Source organism: Rhamphochromis longiceps, linkage group LG17, assembly GCF_057381845.1.
Source record: "Rhamphochromis longiceps isolate RC_006_pf linkage group LG17, R_longiceps_female_GT1.1, whole genome shotgun sequence".
NCBI lineage: Eukaryota > Metazoa > Chordata > Actinopteri > Cichliformes > Cichlidae > Rhamphochromis > Rhamphochromis longiceps.
In genome coordinates this window covers 34,456,315-34,474,168 of record NC_140573.1, presented here as the reverse complement: position 1 = coordinate 34,474,168, position 17,854 = coordinate 34,456,315, and the positions used below count along the sequence as shown (strand labels likewise).

Sequence of the window (17,854 nt, the reverse complement as noted above, 5' to 3'; positions counted from 1 at the left end):
AATGTATGCAGCCAGCTGCTTACAATCCAAGGCAGTCGTTGACTCTCTGGGTGATGTTTTAAATATGAAAATATCATCACATACTATTCCAAGGATTTCTTTACAGGGAATGCCAAATATGTTGTTAGTCAGCTTGGACTTAACCATATTTGCAGTAGTCTGTGCAAACTATGTGTCTGTGAGGTTTCAGAGAAGTCAAAACTATTTTCAAACTCTACATATCTGCGTGTGGCGCCACTGGCACCAAAGCCAAACAAAACTGATGAAACCATTCATCTTAGTGCAGATAAGATGCAAACAATCTACAGTCACAAACAGAAAGACACATAAAAAGGTAAGAGAGCAGTGAGACTCCAAAAGAAAGGAGAAGTGATACTCAGGAGAACTGTGTACTCATTCTCCAGCTGCCACTGACCTAAAATAAACTCCTGGATCTGATCAAAAGATTCAAAGGTGTTCACGTTGTCACACAGCCATTCAATAACCTAGAGACATGATAAAAACATAAGGAGACGATACCAGTAAAAGATTAGTTTCTAGTTCTGCTGTTCATGTATATTTCAACAGTGACCTCAAAAAGTGACAGGTAATTTTCTCCTATCCCCTAAAGGAATGGTTCAACATTTGTGAACAGTTAATTGATGGGAGTGATACCGGAAGTTAGCAGAGAGGTCGTTAGCTTCAAAAGTCATTTTAAAAGTAACCAAACACCTGTCTTGTCCTGGCTTCTCATCGCTCGTTAGCTGATTACTTAAAAAAGCTGCAACCTCCTGGACTAAAAATTAGTCTAAAGTTGTAACCTCCCATTTTAAAATGCTCAAATTTACAAAAGAAATAAACATGTTTAAAGTGTGATTTAAAGTTTATTAAGATACAAAATGTACTATTGAGGTCACAGCCCTCACAAGAAGCTGTTAATTGTCTGCTTAGGTGTCACCTCTGCTAATTCTCTGGTATTAAGTCTCTGAACTGGGCCTTCTAGAGTATATATTTAATACAAATGTCTGGTAAAAAAAATATGCCTTGTAGTTCACTGTAACAGCGAGTTTGTTTTTTTGTGAGGTAGATTCTAATATTTTATCTGTATGCTAGTAATCATTAGCAAGTACCTCTAGCTCTGTAAAACACCCATATGGTGTGTTAATGCACCATGCTAACCAAGCTAGGCAGTGTTAGCTAACAACTTAAGTAAGGTGAACTGATAAATAGCTCCTCAGGTAATTCAGAGCAAGAACGCAAATTAGCTAAGCATACTTCTGATGTTTTTTATAGCTCCAAAACCTGTGGCACTGTTATAAGAAGAGGCCAAAAGGTCAGTAGACATAATAAGGGCTAATTAACAAATGCTAGGACGTTAGTGGTAGCGGTGTGCAATACTGCAAATTTTAGTGTCTATTCCATGCCAAGTAAACACAGGGGCCAGTATTAGCCATACCAATTCTTTTAACTTATAAACGCAGCTAGGAGAGAGCAATGCGTCGAGATTTATGATATGAATTTGCAAATTCTGAACTCATTTTAATTACCACTAAACTAGGGTTGCCAACTCGCTGAAAAATAAATAAGGGACACCTCGTGGCCAGGGCCGGGCAACCCAGTTGTCTTCACCCTTCCCAGTGTGGTAGCTATTTTTTTTGTGTGTGAAATTATTTTTTAACCATTTGACTTGAATTTGATTTAAGCAGATGCATATTCTTTGTGATATGACCATATGGGAAACAAATGATCATTTAGCCATTTATTTTTAGCTCAAAATGACAACATTAACACAGTAAAACAGGTCTCTTTCTTAAACAGAAGCCTGTCATGCTTAACTTTTGAGAATATAAGTAAATCTTTCTTTAAAAGAACTCTGTCCTGCTTAACTTAAAATTATATAAATTAATAGAAAGCAATAGAACAAAAAATATTCCTGTAACTGTGCACATATAGTGCATATAGTACAATTGGCTTCAGTTGAGGTATTATTTCAGCTTTTCTAATGCTAATCAGCTGCTCCTGTTTGTAAACCCACTTGTTCCCATGATTACGCATCTTAACTCATCATCATTATTCATCTATGTATTACTTTTATGTATTAGTCATCTATTTGTTGTAATCATCTATCCTTGCAGTTGTTTATTACACAAAATAAATTATATTATCACACTTCTGGCCACATAGCGCTGATATTCACTGCACATGCCCATAATAACCTTAACCAGAGGGTTTAAAAAAACAAACCAATGTTTACATACCATATCTGCTTCTGCCGTGGCCTGGTGGACAAAAAAATGGTTAAGGGTTCCCTGAGCTTTCACACCCCTCATGTTCTTCTTGTGCCCACCACTAGAAGCATGCCTATGGAAAAAGTGCGCCGGCACACAGTGCAGTGCGCTTTAAAGGTGTTATCGTGCACTTTTCCAGCCAGGTGTTTTCCTTTTCCCATTCCTCTCTGTACTTTTGCAGCCTTTTTTTCTTTCTCTGAGCGAACAAACATTGCTGCTCTAATGCTGGGCTTACACTGTGCGATTTTTGGCCCATTTTGAGCCGATTTTTGAGTCGTGCGACCGATTTGGTGATCGGCCCGATTTTGGCCTTCATCGTGCGTCGTGTAGTATACGTGGGGTAACGAGAAGCGATTAACACCTCACGACCAGCTCCCGATCATCAATCGGTCGTGAGGGTGTCAACACAGCCGCTCACGCGCTAACACGTAAACGTCGGTGAAAAAGACGGAGCAGCACGGCTGTGCGGCGTGTGATCTGGACCCAAGCGATGGAGGCACAACTTGTAGAACTTTGGAAAGCTCATCCGAGCCTTTTCGATGTGGCATCACAAAATTATCACGACCACAACAACCGTGAAAATAGTTTGATTTACACTGCTGCTTAATCACAGCTGCCTGATCAATGTTTTTCAATTTAGCAAAGTTGGTGGTGGTGTGTCTGTGTGAGTGAAAGACAGAGAGGGAGAGCGAGCGACAGAATTTCTGTTATAACCTTCATTTTATGGAGGCACAGTGTGAGCACTCAGGTCTCATCAGAGCATCGGGTCGTATAGTGTGAGACTCTGCATCGTGACCTACCAACTTCTAACCCCTGTGAGTCAATCGTGCAGTTTGAGCAGGAGCTGAATAACGTGAATGAAAAAAAAATCGCACAGTGTCTGCCCAGCTTTAGGTGTACTGTCGTCCGAGACTTGCACCGCAGTGTCGGCGTTTGTTTCCCTGTTGGCCATGCTTGTTGTTGTGGTCATCTGTTGTCTTCCGGTATTTTCTCCGCAAGCGACCTTTCCTCGACCAATGAGATGAGCGGTAATCTGAATTGTCATACTCGAATTGTCATAAGTGTGCTGTCAGCTCATTGGTCACAAAGCAGGAGAGGGGCTGGGAATTATGTTTTCAAACAAAGCGTTAATTCCATTAACATTTATAGACTACTTTTGATTCTCACTGTATTACGGGACAAAGTGCGTCCCTTATTAGCTCAATACGGGACGTGTACTTTTGTTTCTAAATACGGGACGATTCCGTTTTTTAAGGGACGGTTGGCAACCCTACACTAAACTGCGATGGCCACTTTCCACAATAATTAGCTAACACAACATAGTTTCATTAACACGCCCTATGCTGAAGAGGGAAGCACTTCAGCATTTTACATTTGTGAGCATCCTGATGTCAGCTGGGTACTGTGTTTGGTAATAGCTGGTGACAGCTGTAATCACAGATAATAATTTTTTGTATGATCTTGCTTTGATGTATAAAGACCCTCGCCCTGTAGCATAAGTCAGAGCTGAAGTAAAGTCAGAAGACAAGTTAGAAACAGAGTAACTTCATTTATGTAGTATTCCCAGTATTAAAGTTTCAAACTCTATGAACATTTTATGCCACTTTATCAAAGCCTCGACTACACTGGTGCAGAGTCTACAAAGGATATAAAAGTTCTGTATGGTGTCCAATTTCCCACTGATAGCTTGCACTAATGAAGCTGGCGAGTGGCGACTCATTTAACCTCTAAAGAAAGAATTTATGACAATCTAGAACATCTTAATTTAGTAGTAACACTGATACAGTCTGAGTCACAGCACCGTGCCAAAACAAAACACTTTCTCCCTTTCTCTCTGTCTTTAACTCTGTTTGATCTCTGCCCACTTCTCTTCTCTTCTCTCCCATTTCATTACAGCATCCCATCTTTTCTGTCTTTCTCTCTGTCTTCTTCCCTCTGGCTAACCGGCTTCCAACTCAAGGTTGACACCTGCCGCATTTACACCAAAGTGCAGAAAGAGCGCCTTTTCCTACATTTATCTACTCACTTCTTCTCAGTTGTACATCTTTAGTTCTTTAGGGAAATTGCCTAACACTGACCTTGAATGTTTACTTATTCAAACAGCTGCATTCTCCACTTTGTTGCCTATTTATCTTGTCTTTTTTGTGCGTTCTCCACTTCAAGGAGAACTTATTGATCTTGTAAGTTTGTTTAAGACCCAATAAAAATCAATGACTATTCTCCTCCTGAACTTATGTTCTACAAAAAGACAGTCATTTTGTTTTAAATGTGCTGGAAAACAAAGATGATGTTCTGCAGAGCTAAACTAAACTAAACTCAATTATTCTATGTGCATCCGCACCTTTAGCTCCAGGTTTGGGTCAGTTCCCATGTAAACCAGCAGGCAGTGGAGGGCAGCCAGGCGCTGAGGGTCAGCCTTACTGCTGGGACACCTTGAATGCAGGTGACATATAATAAATACACCATAATATAGAAAAAAGCATATACAAACACACAGGCAGAGAGCCAGCAGTCAGGTACTACAATGTGATGTATGCATGCTGTTAAAAAAGTGGATTTAAGTTTCAAAAGTGAACAGAATGAAAAATTGTCCACTAAACAAAAAGGGAAAAGAGCCATTGCTGCATCTTTATCGAGCTAGGAGGTGACTCCTGGCGAAAGTTCAAGTAAATGCTAAATTTATTTCAGAAAGACACTGCAGGTGTACACACACAAAAGCCTGTCTGCTACCTTCCTGCCTATATCTTCTCCTATGCACTCCTCTTCCTCTTCTAAGTTTTGAGTCATGCCCACCTAGAATTTGTGTCTGAACGCAGGATCTTCAGCAGGTAGGCGGGGCTGAGCTCGGCACTGTGAATCCTGCCGGTGGCCTGGTCCAGCAGACAAGCGCTGGACTCATCCTCTGCATGCAAAACTGTGATGTTGGCTGACTGACACTGCAGGCCCAGGTTCACATCACGACCTGCATGTTGTGGAGTCAGACAGACAGAGAACAAGGCATAGACACCGAGTTAAATCATCTTATTTTGAGGCGCACGTCTTATTGACAGATAAGGCAGCTTCCTCGTTTAAAAGTCATGTGAGAAATAAACAAGAATATATTACAGAGGGGAAAGAAAGAAAAAAATGTTACTTCTGCCACTGCTTAGCACAGGCACTATTTCTTTCGACAAAACTTGCCTTACCAGAGAGAAAGAGGGAGTGACAGAGCATCTCCTGCTGCCTGGTGTTGATACAGTGGAGGAAATAACCCTGCAGGTATACCAGGATGTAGTAACCTATATAAAAAAAACACACAGCATCACTGTCAGTTAGTATGCTTCAGGCACACCAGGCATTTCTTGGGCTCTGTGCAGATAAACACATTCATCTATATTTGGTGTCCCTGTGTTTCTATTTGAAATTCAACCTAAAAACTCACAAATATTAGGATGCAGATATGTGTGTGTGTGTGTGTGTGTGTGTGTGTGTGTGTGTGTGTGTGTGTGTGTGTGTGTGTGTGTGTGTGTGTGTGTGTGTGTGTGTATTATATAGATGTGTGCGCAATGACCTATGGGAATGAAGAGCGGATGGAGCTGGGTGGCTTTCTGTGGCGATGCATCACTGCCCAGAGACACCCTGAACTTCTTGCTGCAGTCTGCAGGAAGTTAAAAAAAAACACATTTGTCTCCGTGTGCTCGAGATAAAAACTGTAAAAGAGGCAGTAACAGATAGGGAGGGGAAAATTAGGAGCTAGCACAGACACACCTTTGTGAACTAAAACCACGGTGTAGAGAAGTTCGTGTTTGTCTTGAAGAGGCTGGGTATAGCACACACACATGCTTCCTAAGAGTTAAGCACAGAACAGGGAAGTTACAGATCAAACCGTGGCATTATTCATGATAACCAATGGAAAAATTAGATCCGATTTATCGTCATATATTATTATACCATATACTCTATTCATATTGTTAATATTTAACATTACTTACTTTTTAATAGGACAAGCAATAAGAGTGAAATACTGAGATTATATTCAGAGGTTATAGAGTCAGCCATGTAGTAATTGTAAAAATTACTCATGCCTTGTTAAAGGTTGGAATTCTGATTTGATTATATTATTTTGAAATAATTCGACCAGCACATTTCTTTGTGTAAAAAAAATAAAAAATCTAAATGAGGAGAGTGTTCACTTAATCCAAAAAGTTAAATGTATTTCTATGGATGCTTTTAAAATTCTACAAACAACATTTCAGTGCATATGCATGCCATTACGAGCTTCTTACAGTTGGCAGTATATAAAAATATACGCTTGCTGGAAACTTTATTAGGTACACCTTGCTAGTATGGGGTTGCGCCCCATTTTCACCAAGATTCAACAAGGTGATGGAAATATTCCTCAGAGGTTTTGGTCCATATTGACACGTAGTATCACACATTTGTTGCAGATTTGTCAGCTGCACATGAGTAATCTTAAATTTCACATTCATCTCCTGGTCCACCACATCCCCAAGGTGCTGTATTGGACCAAGTGACTGTGGAAGCCATTTGAGTATAATTTGAGATGATCTGAGCTTTGTGATATGTTGGAAACAGCAATGCTGAGGGAGGCCATGGTGTTTAAACAATGCTCAGTGTGCAACGAAAACACTTCCCATGTCATTACACCACCATGTTACATGTTGGTTAACCAATGTCTGACGGTACCATCCGAATGTTGCATCAGAAATAGACACTCATCAGGCCCAGCAACATTTTTCCAATCTTGTCCAATTTTGCCTTTGCAAACACTATCCTCAGTTTCCCGTACTTAGCTGTCAGAAGAGGCACCTGCTGTGGTCTTCTGCAGCTGTAGAGTTCAGAGATGCTCTTCTGCATACCTTGGTTGTCAGTGGTGGTTTTTTTGGGGGGGTTTTTATTTACTATTGCCTTCTGGTCATTCTCTTCTGACTGTTCCCATTATGATTTCTCATTTTTGTAATTATTGTGCAGCTGAACAGGTGCACCTAATAAGGTGGCCAATGAGTGTATCTAAGTGTATAACAAAATTATGTAAGACAGGTTCCAAATTAAAAGAATAAACAAGCAATCTTAAAGTTTTGCACAACATCATGCTGTCAGAAGAGCCGAACACTCTCTAGCATTGATTAAGTCTTTCGCCCCCCAAAATGATCCCACCCACCTCAGGTGTTTTGATGATGGTGGTGATGAACTAGCACTATCTAATATGTCGATACAAATTTCCAAACAGGTATTCAGTTTGGTTGCAATCTGACGGCCATAGCATATGACCACTGTCATACTTATAGGAACATTCCCTTGATGGGAGCGCTGCTATCAGCATGATGACGCTCCATCAGCATAAAAATGTTTCATCATAAGGTGAAGGTGATCACTCTGGTATAGCTGGTACCAGACTGGATTGAGCAAAGGGTTCCAGGCTTCCTTTAATTTATTACCCACCTATATACACACAAAGAAATGTACTGTTTACTACAAATTCATGCTTGAGAGAGAAATGTGTTGACCACTTTATATTCATGGTTGAGTATGAATACAAGGTTTTAACATACAGAACGAGTCTGCAGTCTGATTTTTCCCTAATTAATAGTAATGGATGAAAGTCAGTATAAGAAAGTAAATCCTGAAAGATTTACAAGCTGCTCGAGGCAGATGTTACTCTTGTATTCACATTAAAGCTCAAATAAAGCAGCTTCATTACAGTGCAGCTCATCTATAGTCAATGCGATTCTGTCCCTCTTTCTGTATGCCATTAAACCGTCTATGTTTAATCATGCAGCACAAAAAAAAAAAAAAAATACAGGACAAAAATCTGAGGAGTGTGAATATAACCAGGACAGCAGCATGAGCCAGAACAGATAAATATTAAGTGAGAAGGATGACAATGATGAGAGGAACTGACAGATCGGCTGAACAAATCGGCTTTTGAATTAATCACTGGCAAAAGCATCATCAGCTGTGATGCTATTGGAAAACACCTCTGAAACTTAAGGAGGCTTGTAAGATTTACAGTCATCTCAGAAATTGGTCAGAACCTCATTATAAAGTGATCATCTCCACAAATCCTTCAATCATCACTGAAATTGTGAATTGGCCAAGATTTTTAATCCCTGGAGGTGAGCTGAGGCGGAGACTTACCTTCTTGTTTTTACAAAGAGGGATAGGAATCGCACAAATGTATCAAATTAGTCTCATAATCTGACTTTTCAATGTGAGACTAATAAGCATGTGAACAGACATGCGGTGCATGGATGTGTGTGAGGACGTCTTACCTATTTTATTTGTGAATACTTGCAACTTAACAAGCTCCTGCTCCGGCCTCTCGGTGTGATAATGGTCGAAACCGAGATTTGCAAACCTGTCATCGAGACGAACACAAACACAAAAACAATGTTCAAAAGGAATGCAGAATATAGAACCGACATATTTCTATTTTATACTCTGCTAAAAGTTGCCTTACTTGACTGTGCGGAAGGAGTTGGCAGGCAGTTCTAAAGGGAGCTCGAACTGTTATCAGAGCGGTATGTTATTTCAAAGTAAAAGCATAAACAACAAATACAGAGCACAAAGAGCGGCATGTATTAAAATATAAGACACAAAGATAGCATACCACAGTTTCACAGTTATAGCTTGGGTAAAACTGAACGCTTCGGAGCAGAAACTTTTCCTGCAAAAGACGAGCCGTACATTTTGCGTTAATCAAACAAGTCCCAGGGTATCTGTTGCCAAATTTGAATGCGAGTTTGTATGCATTGCCTTAAACGTGAGATAGTAGAGTCTTTGCGTGTGCCTGTCCCACTGGACCCAGCAAAAATCCTCCACGATTCTCTCTGCCGTTTTGGACAAACGTTCGGGGTTCATTATCACCTGGTCAACACACAAACATTTGAATTCAGCCACAATGAATTGTTAATGCAAGTCTCTGGCAGAAGACGTGCAGTGTATTTTGAGAAGGAGGTTGAAACAATATATTCTTTGCACTGTTTTGCTTATTAATTACTAAATTCGTGCACCCTTGGAAAGAATTTATGTCGCTGCAGAACTGCACAGAATTTACCAGCCATGAAATCCTGCATGCAATTTATAGCTCAGATGAGTCAACTATCTGCAAACACTTCCTTCATGAGAAAAAAAAGCAATGTGTAGCATACCACTCTATATCCCTCCTGCCTCGTTAGCATCACGTGGTAGAGATCCACATCTAAACACACAAAATGATAATTATGCAAATGGAAGAATGTACGGTAGAATATACAGTATGTATTATTTTTTATGCATTATCATAGTTCTCTCTGGATTCTTGTTACACATGCAGGCCAGCATAAGGACACAGTTGCTTACATCCATCTTCAGTGAGCAGCAGCAGATGGCTCTCCAGCACTGATCTTCTGTCAGTTTCATGATGGAGGAACTATGGGGAAAAAAAGCCACGGGAAAACTAAACGAGTGGTTTCCAACAATTTGCCAGATGAAGCTGAAAATTTGCTGCTTTTTATTCAAGGCTATGAACAAAATTGATGAAAAGGCATGACTGTAGAAGAGAAAGTGGAGAAAAGTGGGTACACTGACTTTAATTAAGTGATAGAACGTAAGCTAGAGGCCATAAAAGATATGTAGTATGACAGTCATGCCCTCTGAGCACTAACGCTTCGTAACTGCGACGTAAGCGCTTGTTTGTTAGTGAAATGTGAATGAAACACTCTTACCTGCACTTTGACTCTGAAGTCCACTGCCTTGAGGACTTTAGTGTTGTTAATAGGATGGATCTCAATCAGGAGAGTCAGGCACTTTGATACTACAAAGGTAGACAGGCTAGGGTTAATATCATTCACAGATTGAAAATGCTGTAGGAAAAGAGTGTATTTAAACTGCTTTAAGGAAGTGGTTCCCAACCTTATTCCAACTCAAGTACAAAAACTTCAGAATAAACCGTGCATAATAATTTGATATTTAAATTTAAGTTCAAAGCTGATCTTGTTTTCAGTATAAAGGAACATGTTTATGCTTTCCAGGGAAGATTATTTGACTTAAAAGTAAATGTCACTATGCTTATCTTCATTAGAAACTTTATCTTTGAGTTATTCTTAAAAGGCCATAGCAAAAAGGAGCCTATCTATAGATAGGCTTCTAATTAAGTCAACTGGACTGTTTGAATATTTTAAGAGCTGCAATGACAGCCCGTCTTATTTTAAGACATTTAATCACGTTTTCTTACAGCCATAACTATTCTAATATCTAGAAAGTTTTGATTTTAATTTAACAGGCTATTTTATGATGTTTCCCCACTAGAGGTGGGTTAAATAATCAAATATCGATAGTATAGACACCAATGGCGTATTGGTATCTATATATTGGTATTGTATTGGTATTGGATCGATACTAAGAGTGATACTTTGTTTCTATTGTTTAAGTTTAGTCTCTTTTTTAGTATTAAAAAATATACACCACATCCCTGTGTAGGTGGAGGTTGCTGTGCTTGCAGCTAGAACTATGCTGTTATAGCTATATTTAGCTAAATAGTGCTATATTAGAATGGAATGGAATAACTGTCTGAAAACGTTACTACTTGACATCTTTTTAAATCAGTTTGATCCATTTCTGAAATGCTTTCAGCTTACCATTGGCTAACAGATGAAAAATAGGTAATAAAAAGGTAATAATAAAAACTGCAGTAATAATAGTCATAGTTGTAGAATTTTAGTTGCAGAATAGTTAATGAAGCTGGCTGTTTACTGTTTGTTCCACATGATATTTCAAATGCCAAAGTTTAAGGGGTTTGGATCGTAATCTTTCCTAAGTTTTAGTGTCTGCTGTGTTTCTGTCTTTCTGTGTGTCCGTGTTTGCCGGTCATTTTTCTGTTTCAGTCATTTCCTGCTTTATTTTCTTTGAAAAATCTGCCTGTTTACTGACACACTCATCCAAAACACAGTGTTTGCTACATAGCGGATTAACAAGGGAGTAAGTCCAGGCAGCTGTTGATACACTATGGACACTTTTTGGATGCACTGCTGCAGTTATGCAACAGACGTCCCTAATTATCTCTGGTGCAAAACAAAACATCTGCACTACAACATTTTTGCTATTTTTGGATACAATACATGCTGTAGTTGAAGCAAAAACAGAGTTTGTACAAATCTAACCAACTCCAAAGTTAGTATTTGGTGTGACCACCTTCATTCTTCAACACGGACTCTTAGACAAACAGTGTAATTTTTAGGTTGAGATTTTTAGCTAGATTTTAGGCCTGGCACTTCTTCTTTTGTCTTTCACTTGTCCATTTTCTTCACATTTTATATGGACACACTGTACACTATGCTGAAATATGTCAAGTTTGCTTTTGGGGAATCAATGTGTTAATGTCTCTCAAACTGTTTTATCTTGGTTCTTTCCTGAGTTCCCTGTTATGTGTTGATAAAACAGAAGACTTTTTCTGTTTGAGTGACTCATAGGTCAGTGTTAAGTGTCTTAACAAAGACAAAATTCCTCTGAAAATGAGACGTACCAGAGTTGGACTGAGAAGCAGCTAATTTCCAAAGAAATACTTTCAAAGAGCTTTAGAAAACCTCAAGCTCAACTTAAAATTAAAAAGAAAGAAAAAAGAAAGAAAGTCTGAACTGAAATATAAAATGTAAAGAAATTACTTTTGCACATTACAATACTTTGGGTCCACTGTAATCACTAACTAAATGAAAACTGCTACAATGCTATTTTGTACCAATCATGCGTGCATGCTTGTTACTTCTCAAAAACACTTCATAAGCAAGCCACTTCACAACATACTGCACAGAGCATATTTCATTCTTTGACACAAACACGCCTTGGTGCATGTGTCCCAGTCAGTGGAGTGCAGTGTGCACTGCTTCTGCACACTACTTTATGGGGCATTATATATTAATGCTGAAATTTAGAACGGCAATGAAAAAGTCTGACAATTTATCTTGTGAATGAGTTGGCAATTCAAACACATTTTTTTGGTAAGTTTTACCTCCTGCCTTTGTCCTTCTTTTTGCAATTGTGGCATTTCCAATCCCCTGTTTTGTCTTGGCTTTTTGTCAGTTGCATGATTCTTTTTGTTAGGCTTCTACTTGATTATCCTGCTATCTTCTGCAGGATAAAGTTTTCTTCTCATTGATAACTTTTCTAATTCAGCATCCTGAATTTGGGTCCAAATAAAATATTGTTCAGTTGTCCATACTGCTAACAATTTCAGCTAGTATCAGTTAGGCCACACTTAAATTTACTACTTTAAATGTGTACTTTTAAGCCCTCTGGCTACTGCCAAAAATAACCTCTGGGGTATTTGTACCCCTGGTTGAGAATCACTGCTTTAAGACAGGTTTAATGTCACAGTCTATGGATAAAACAGAAAAGGGATGTTACTTGGTTTGAGGCGCTCCTCTCCTCTGGCATTCTGTGCCAAGCTGACAGCTAGGAGAGAAAAAGCAAAGTTGGCATGTCACATGACTGAATTGGAACATATTTCCCACAATAATGTCTCCGGTGGTTCTTCAGGCACTAATCAGCATCCGAACAGCATCATCTCGTCTTGTACTTGTGGGTTCGTGCGTTGCATGATCTGAAACTGCTTTCTCGACACGGGCATTTAAACTTGATCTGAGTTCAAGAAGCCGGTGTTGTTGCTGATAATTCATTATCTGCACAAGACAGAGGCTCACCCAGCAGTGTCTCCTCTTTGTTCAGGGAACAGCTGCTGACACACACCTGCTTGTCAAATGTGTACAGGAGCTGTTGGGGAAAACACACATGCGCACAGTCGCATGAGAATGAGTGCATGATTGCAAAGTGTGCAAAACTTAATGGAGTAATATAGGGACACACAAACACAAACACAGTACCTTATTCTTCTTGCTGTTCGGGTCATATTTCCCAATCCTGGTGGTACCTGTTACTCCCTATGAGAACATTAGTTCACTAATTAAAATATTACATTGTACAATCTTAATCTACCAAGAAGAAGTATTTAATTTCAGTCTGCTGTCTTCACCGCATCAGCATGTATGGAAAGTCATCCTTGACTTCTTTATTGCCATGGCCGACCCTACAGATCATCCAGACAAGACCTGCCCCGCTTCAAACCATCGATTCATTTTTCACATTTTTGCATTCAAAAGGTTTTCAATAAAAGGGCGTCTGCTCTGAAACCCAAGGTGCAACCAGGCATGCATAAAATTTCAAACCCTGCACTACAAAAAAAAAAAAGAGAGATTCTTTTCCCTTTGCAGGCTGCACACTGTCTTTAACCTCCTAAACCCACACAGTCTTGGAGGGTCCATCATTAAAAATTTATGTTGTGCAGAGGAGCGTGGTTCAACACAGAAAATTATATTTTACATTCTACCGAGGAGCCCAAGATTTCCACAAAAGTACTAAATGTGTCAAGCAGATACATGGCGAAATAAAACGAATCTAGATTTCTTTGGATATTTTCCATTTGAAGATGACTGTTGGAGCCATTAAAAAAAATTACTTCTGAGATATAAATATCTGACTTAGTACGACTTCAATGAAGAACTGACACAAGCAGCTTTTAAATATATGCATAAAAATGCTGTATTTAACAGAACAGCCACTTAAGAGGTGTAGTAACCCACACAACAGTGTGTTATTTTTGGGGGGTTAGCTGACAAATGGGACATCTGGTGAGTTCAAGACAGAGCATTTGACATGCAAATGCAAATATCTTATTAGCCAATCACATTGCAGCAATTCACTTCATTTAGGCATGCAGATGTGGTCAAAGCAACCTATGAAGTTCAAACTAAGCATCAGACTGAGGAAGAAATTGATTTAAGTGACTTTAAAAGTGTTGCGGTTGCTTGTGTCAGACAGACTGGTCTGAGTATTTCAGAAAAATTGTACTGGTAAATGAATTGAAGCTTATATAGAGCTGCTTTATTCTAATTGAGCACTCAGTGCACTTTGTACTTCACTGTGCTCAAACTGCTTCCAGTCACCAGATATTAGTTCAACAGAGCACTGTTGGGATGGGGTGAAATGGGCCATTAGCATCAATTGTGTCAATACAGACCAAAATCTCTGAGTAATGTTTCCAGCAGCTTGTTGGATGAAGGCACTTGTGAAGGCAAAAATGGGGTCGGGCTCAGCACCATTAAAGCATACCTAATAAAGTGTCCAGTATGTAACATGTGCAACACATAATATGCAATGCCTTCACTGTGGGCTTACCTTCCAGGAATAAAGGATGCACCCATCTCTTTCAAAATTCACAATACGAATGTCGACGGCTCCAGAGTATTCTTCAGACACAGAACACACACTTTATTGCCTGGCCTGTTTTATTATCTCATCCCACTGCTTATCCAGAACATACTAAATAAGTAGTAGAATTACCCTCTGTAATAGATTGTTATCGCAAGCTAACGAGTGTCTGATAGCAGAGGCCTGTAAATATATAAAGTAACTAGGGTTGCCAACTCCCTGAAAAATAAATAAGGGACACCTCGTGGCCAGGGCCGGGCAACCCAGTTCACCCTTCCCAGTGTGGTGAATTTTGTAGCTCTTTTTTTTGTGTGTGAAATTATTTTTTAACCATTTGACTTGAATTTGATTTAAGCAGATGCATATTCTTTGTGATATGACCATATGGGAAACAAATGATCATTTAGCCATTTATTTTTAGCTCACAATGACAACATTAACACAGTAAAACAGGTCTCTTTCTTAAACAGAAGCCTGTCATGCTTAACTTTTGAGAATATAAGTAAATCTTTCTTTAAAAGAACTGTCCTGCTTAACTTAAAATTATATAAATTAATAGAAAACAATAGAACGAAAAATATTCTTGTAACAGTGCACATATGCATTTAGTACAGTTGGCTTCAGTTGAGGTATTATTTCAGCTTTTCTAATGCTAATCAGCTGCTCCTGTTTGTAAACCCACTTGTTCCCATGATTACGCATCATAACTCATCATCATTATTAAAATATGTATTACTTTTATGTATTAGTCATCTATTTGTTGTAATCATCTATCCTTGCAGTTGTTTATTACACAAAATAAATTATATTATCACACTTCTGGCCACATAGCGCTGATATTCACTGCACATGCCCATATCCTTAACCAGAGGGTTTAAAAAAAACAAACCAATGTTTACATACCATATCTGCTTCTGCCTTGGCCTGGCGGACAAAAAATTGGTAAAGGGTTCCCCGAGCTTTCATGCCCCTCATGTTCTTCATGTGCCCACCAATAGAAGCATGCCTATGGAAAAAGTGCGCTGGCACACAGTGCAGTGCGCTTTATATGTGTTATCGTGCACTTTTCCAGCCAGGTGTTTTCCTTTTCCCATTCCTCCCTGTACTTTTGCAGCCTTTTTTTTTTCTTTCTCTGAGCGAACAAACATTGCTGCTCTAATGCTGGGCTTACACTGTGCGATTTTTGGCCCATTTTGAGACGATTTTTGAGTCGTGCGACCGATTTGGTGATCGGCCCGATTTTGGCCTTCATCGTGCATCGTTTAGTATACGTGGGGTAACGAGAAGCGGCTGTGGTGACACAGCCGCTCACACTGCTCACGCGCAAACACGTAAACGTCTGTGGAAAAAGACGGAGCAGCACGGCTGTGCAGCGTGTGATCTGGACACCAGCGATGGAGGCACAACTTGTAGAACTATGGAAAGCTCATCCGAGCCTTTTCGATGTGGCCTCACAAAATTATCACGACCACAACAACCTTGAAAATAGTTGGATCTACACTGCTGCTCAATCACAGCTGCCTGATCAATGTTTTTCATTAGCAATTTAGCAAAGTTGGTGGTGGTGTGTCTGTGTGAGTGAAAGAGAGAGAGAGAGAGCGACAGATTTTCTGTTATAACCTTCATTTTATGGAGGCACAGTGTGAGCACTCAGGTCTCATCAGAGCATCGGGCGGTATAGTGTGAGACCTGCATCGTGACCTACCAACTTCTAACCCCTGCGAGTCAATCGTGCAGTTTGAGCAGGAGCTGAATAACGTGACTGAAAAAAATCGCACAGTGTCTGCCCAGCTTTAGGTGTACTGTCGTCCGAGACTTGCACCGCAGTGACGGCGTTTGTTTCCCTGTTGGCCATGCTTCTTGTTGTGGTCATCTGTTGTCTTCCGGTATTTTCTCCGTAAGCGACCTTTCCTCGACCAATGAGATGAGCGGTAATCTGAATTGTCATACTCGAATTGTCATAAGTGTGCTGTCAGCTCATTGGTCACAAAGCAGGAGAGGGGCTGGGAATTATGTTTTCAAACAAAGCGTTAATTCCATAAACATTTATAGACTACTTTTGATTCTCACTGTATTACGGGACAAAGTGCGTCCCTTATTAGCTCAATACGGGACGTGTACTTTTGTTTCTAAATACGGGACGATTCCGTTTTTTAAGGGACGGTTGGCAACCCTAAAAGTAACCCAACTAGACATCATGCACTGTCTACAAAATAACAACTATCATATATTTCATCTAGCAAGAACATGGAACATTTTATTTTCACGATGTATTTTAAGTTCTCTGTTTGTTTGTTTTTAGATGTTTTCTGTTGATGTTTTGAGTTATGCTCCAGTTACTGAGTCTAAGAGCTGTAGCAAACGGGAGGTTGTTTCATCTCCCCTGCATTTAAGTGTGCGGTAACTGATGAAATAGTGCCATCTGGTGGTCAAAAAAAAAAAAGAAAGAAAAAAAAGAAGAAGTAATAAACAAATCACAGGAACTTTACCACTGCAGGCTAAACTGCCTATGGGGGGCTATAATAACAGTAAAGCTGCGATAAAGGCATAGAAAGAACGAAGAACACGACTTCGTTTGAACCCGCTACTTTTATGTGAGATATTCGTTTATCTGTGAAAACAACTAAAACCTGGCCGTCATCGAAAGGACGCTGACCGTTAGCACCTGAACGCCTCACCTTCTACTCTGCAGACCGACGCCTCCTTCCTGAGGATATCAGACACCACATCCCTGTGCAGGTCGAACTTTGGCTGTGTCCTCAACATATCTGCTCCTACTGTCCCTTGGTTTTTATACCAATAAAAATACTCTCTGCAGTTAGTTCCCTTGAAAAGAGGCAGCAATTACAGCCCGGATCTGCTCAGGCTCCATATCATGTGACCGAAACTTGTTACTACTTGAAAACTGAAAGTAGAGTAGAGCACTCCGACAAATATTACCTTTAACTATCTAGCTCTTCCTCTTGACTTCACAAAGTTTTTATTGACATGCGGAAACGTCGCGTTAGTCTAAAGGTAGCTCCTCCCTCGAGTGGGATCACAGAGCCGGTATGTCGCTGCCATAGGCCGAGGAGAGCATCAGTCTGGAGGGTTGGAATCTCTCACGCCGCTGGCAGCCTGCTGAGCAAGGGACTTCACAGTGGTGTGTCATACATGTGTCCTCTTTTCTGTACATTCGAGCCCACGGGGTTGACTTTTTACGTGTATTTTCAATCCAATATGGCAACATTTTAATGTTAAATGTAATATGTATAAGCACTAATTGCTCGCTACACTCCAAAAACAGAAAGCGGAAGGAACAACGGCGTGGTGAAAATCTGTAAAAGCGGGAACAATCAGAAACACCA

The 17,854-nt window shown here is 39.8% G+C and overlaps 1 protein-coding gene across 4 annotated transcripts in view; it reads right to left on the bottom strand.

Moving 5' to 3' along the window:
• gsap (gamma-secretase activating protein) overlaps positions 1-17,511 on the bottom strand; it is a 70,825-nt gene extending 53,314 nt beyond the window's left edge. The window contains exons 1-18 of one of the 4 annotated variants that reach the window (XM_085387921.1): positions 17,186-17,511; positions 14,475-14,545; positions 13,124-13,180; positions 12,944-13,013; positions 12,648-12,695; positions 9,974-10,062; positions 9,609-9,678; positions 9,419-9,468; positions 9,024-9,134; positions 8,878-8,934; positions 8,728-8,774; positions 8,533-8,625; positions 6,015-6,088; positions 5,818-5,904; positions 5,453-5,545; positions 5,061-5,229; positions 4,609-4,699; positions 416-485 (exon numbers count right to left, since the gene is read on the bottom strand). In XM_085387921.1, coding sequence (XP_085244047.1) covers positions 416-485; positions 4,609-4,699; positions 5,061-5,229; positions 5,453-5,545; positions 5,818-5,904; positions 6,015-6,088; positions 8,533-8,625; positions 8,728-8,774; positions 8,878-8,934; positions 9,024-9,134; positions 9,419-9,468; positions 9,609-9,678; positions 9,974-10,062; positions 12,648-12,695; positions 12,944-13,013; positions 13,124-13,180; positions 14,475-14,545; positions 17,186-17,273 — 1,435 coding nt within the window. In that variant the 5' untranslated portion in view covers positions 17,274-17,511. Of the gene's footprint in view, positions 1-415; positions 486-4,608; positions 4,700-5,060; positions 5,230-5,452; positions 5,546-5,817; positions 5,905-6,014; positions 6,093-8,532; positions 8,626-8,727; positions 8,775-8,877; positions 8,935-9,023; positions 9,135-9,418; positions 9,469-9,608; positions 9,679-9,973; positions 10,063-12,647; positions 12,696-12,943; positions 13,014-13,123; positions 13,181-14,474; positions 14,546-15,410; positions 16,813-17,185 lie in introns of those variants that run through there. The other 3 variants (XM_085387922.1, XM_085387924.1, XM_085387923.1) reach the window with 3 other exon arrangements.
• Positions 17,512-17,854: the final 343 nt, after the last annotated feature.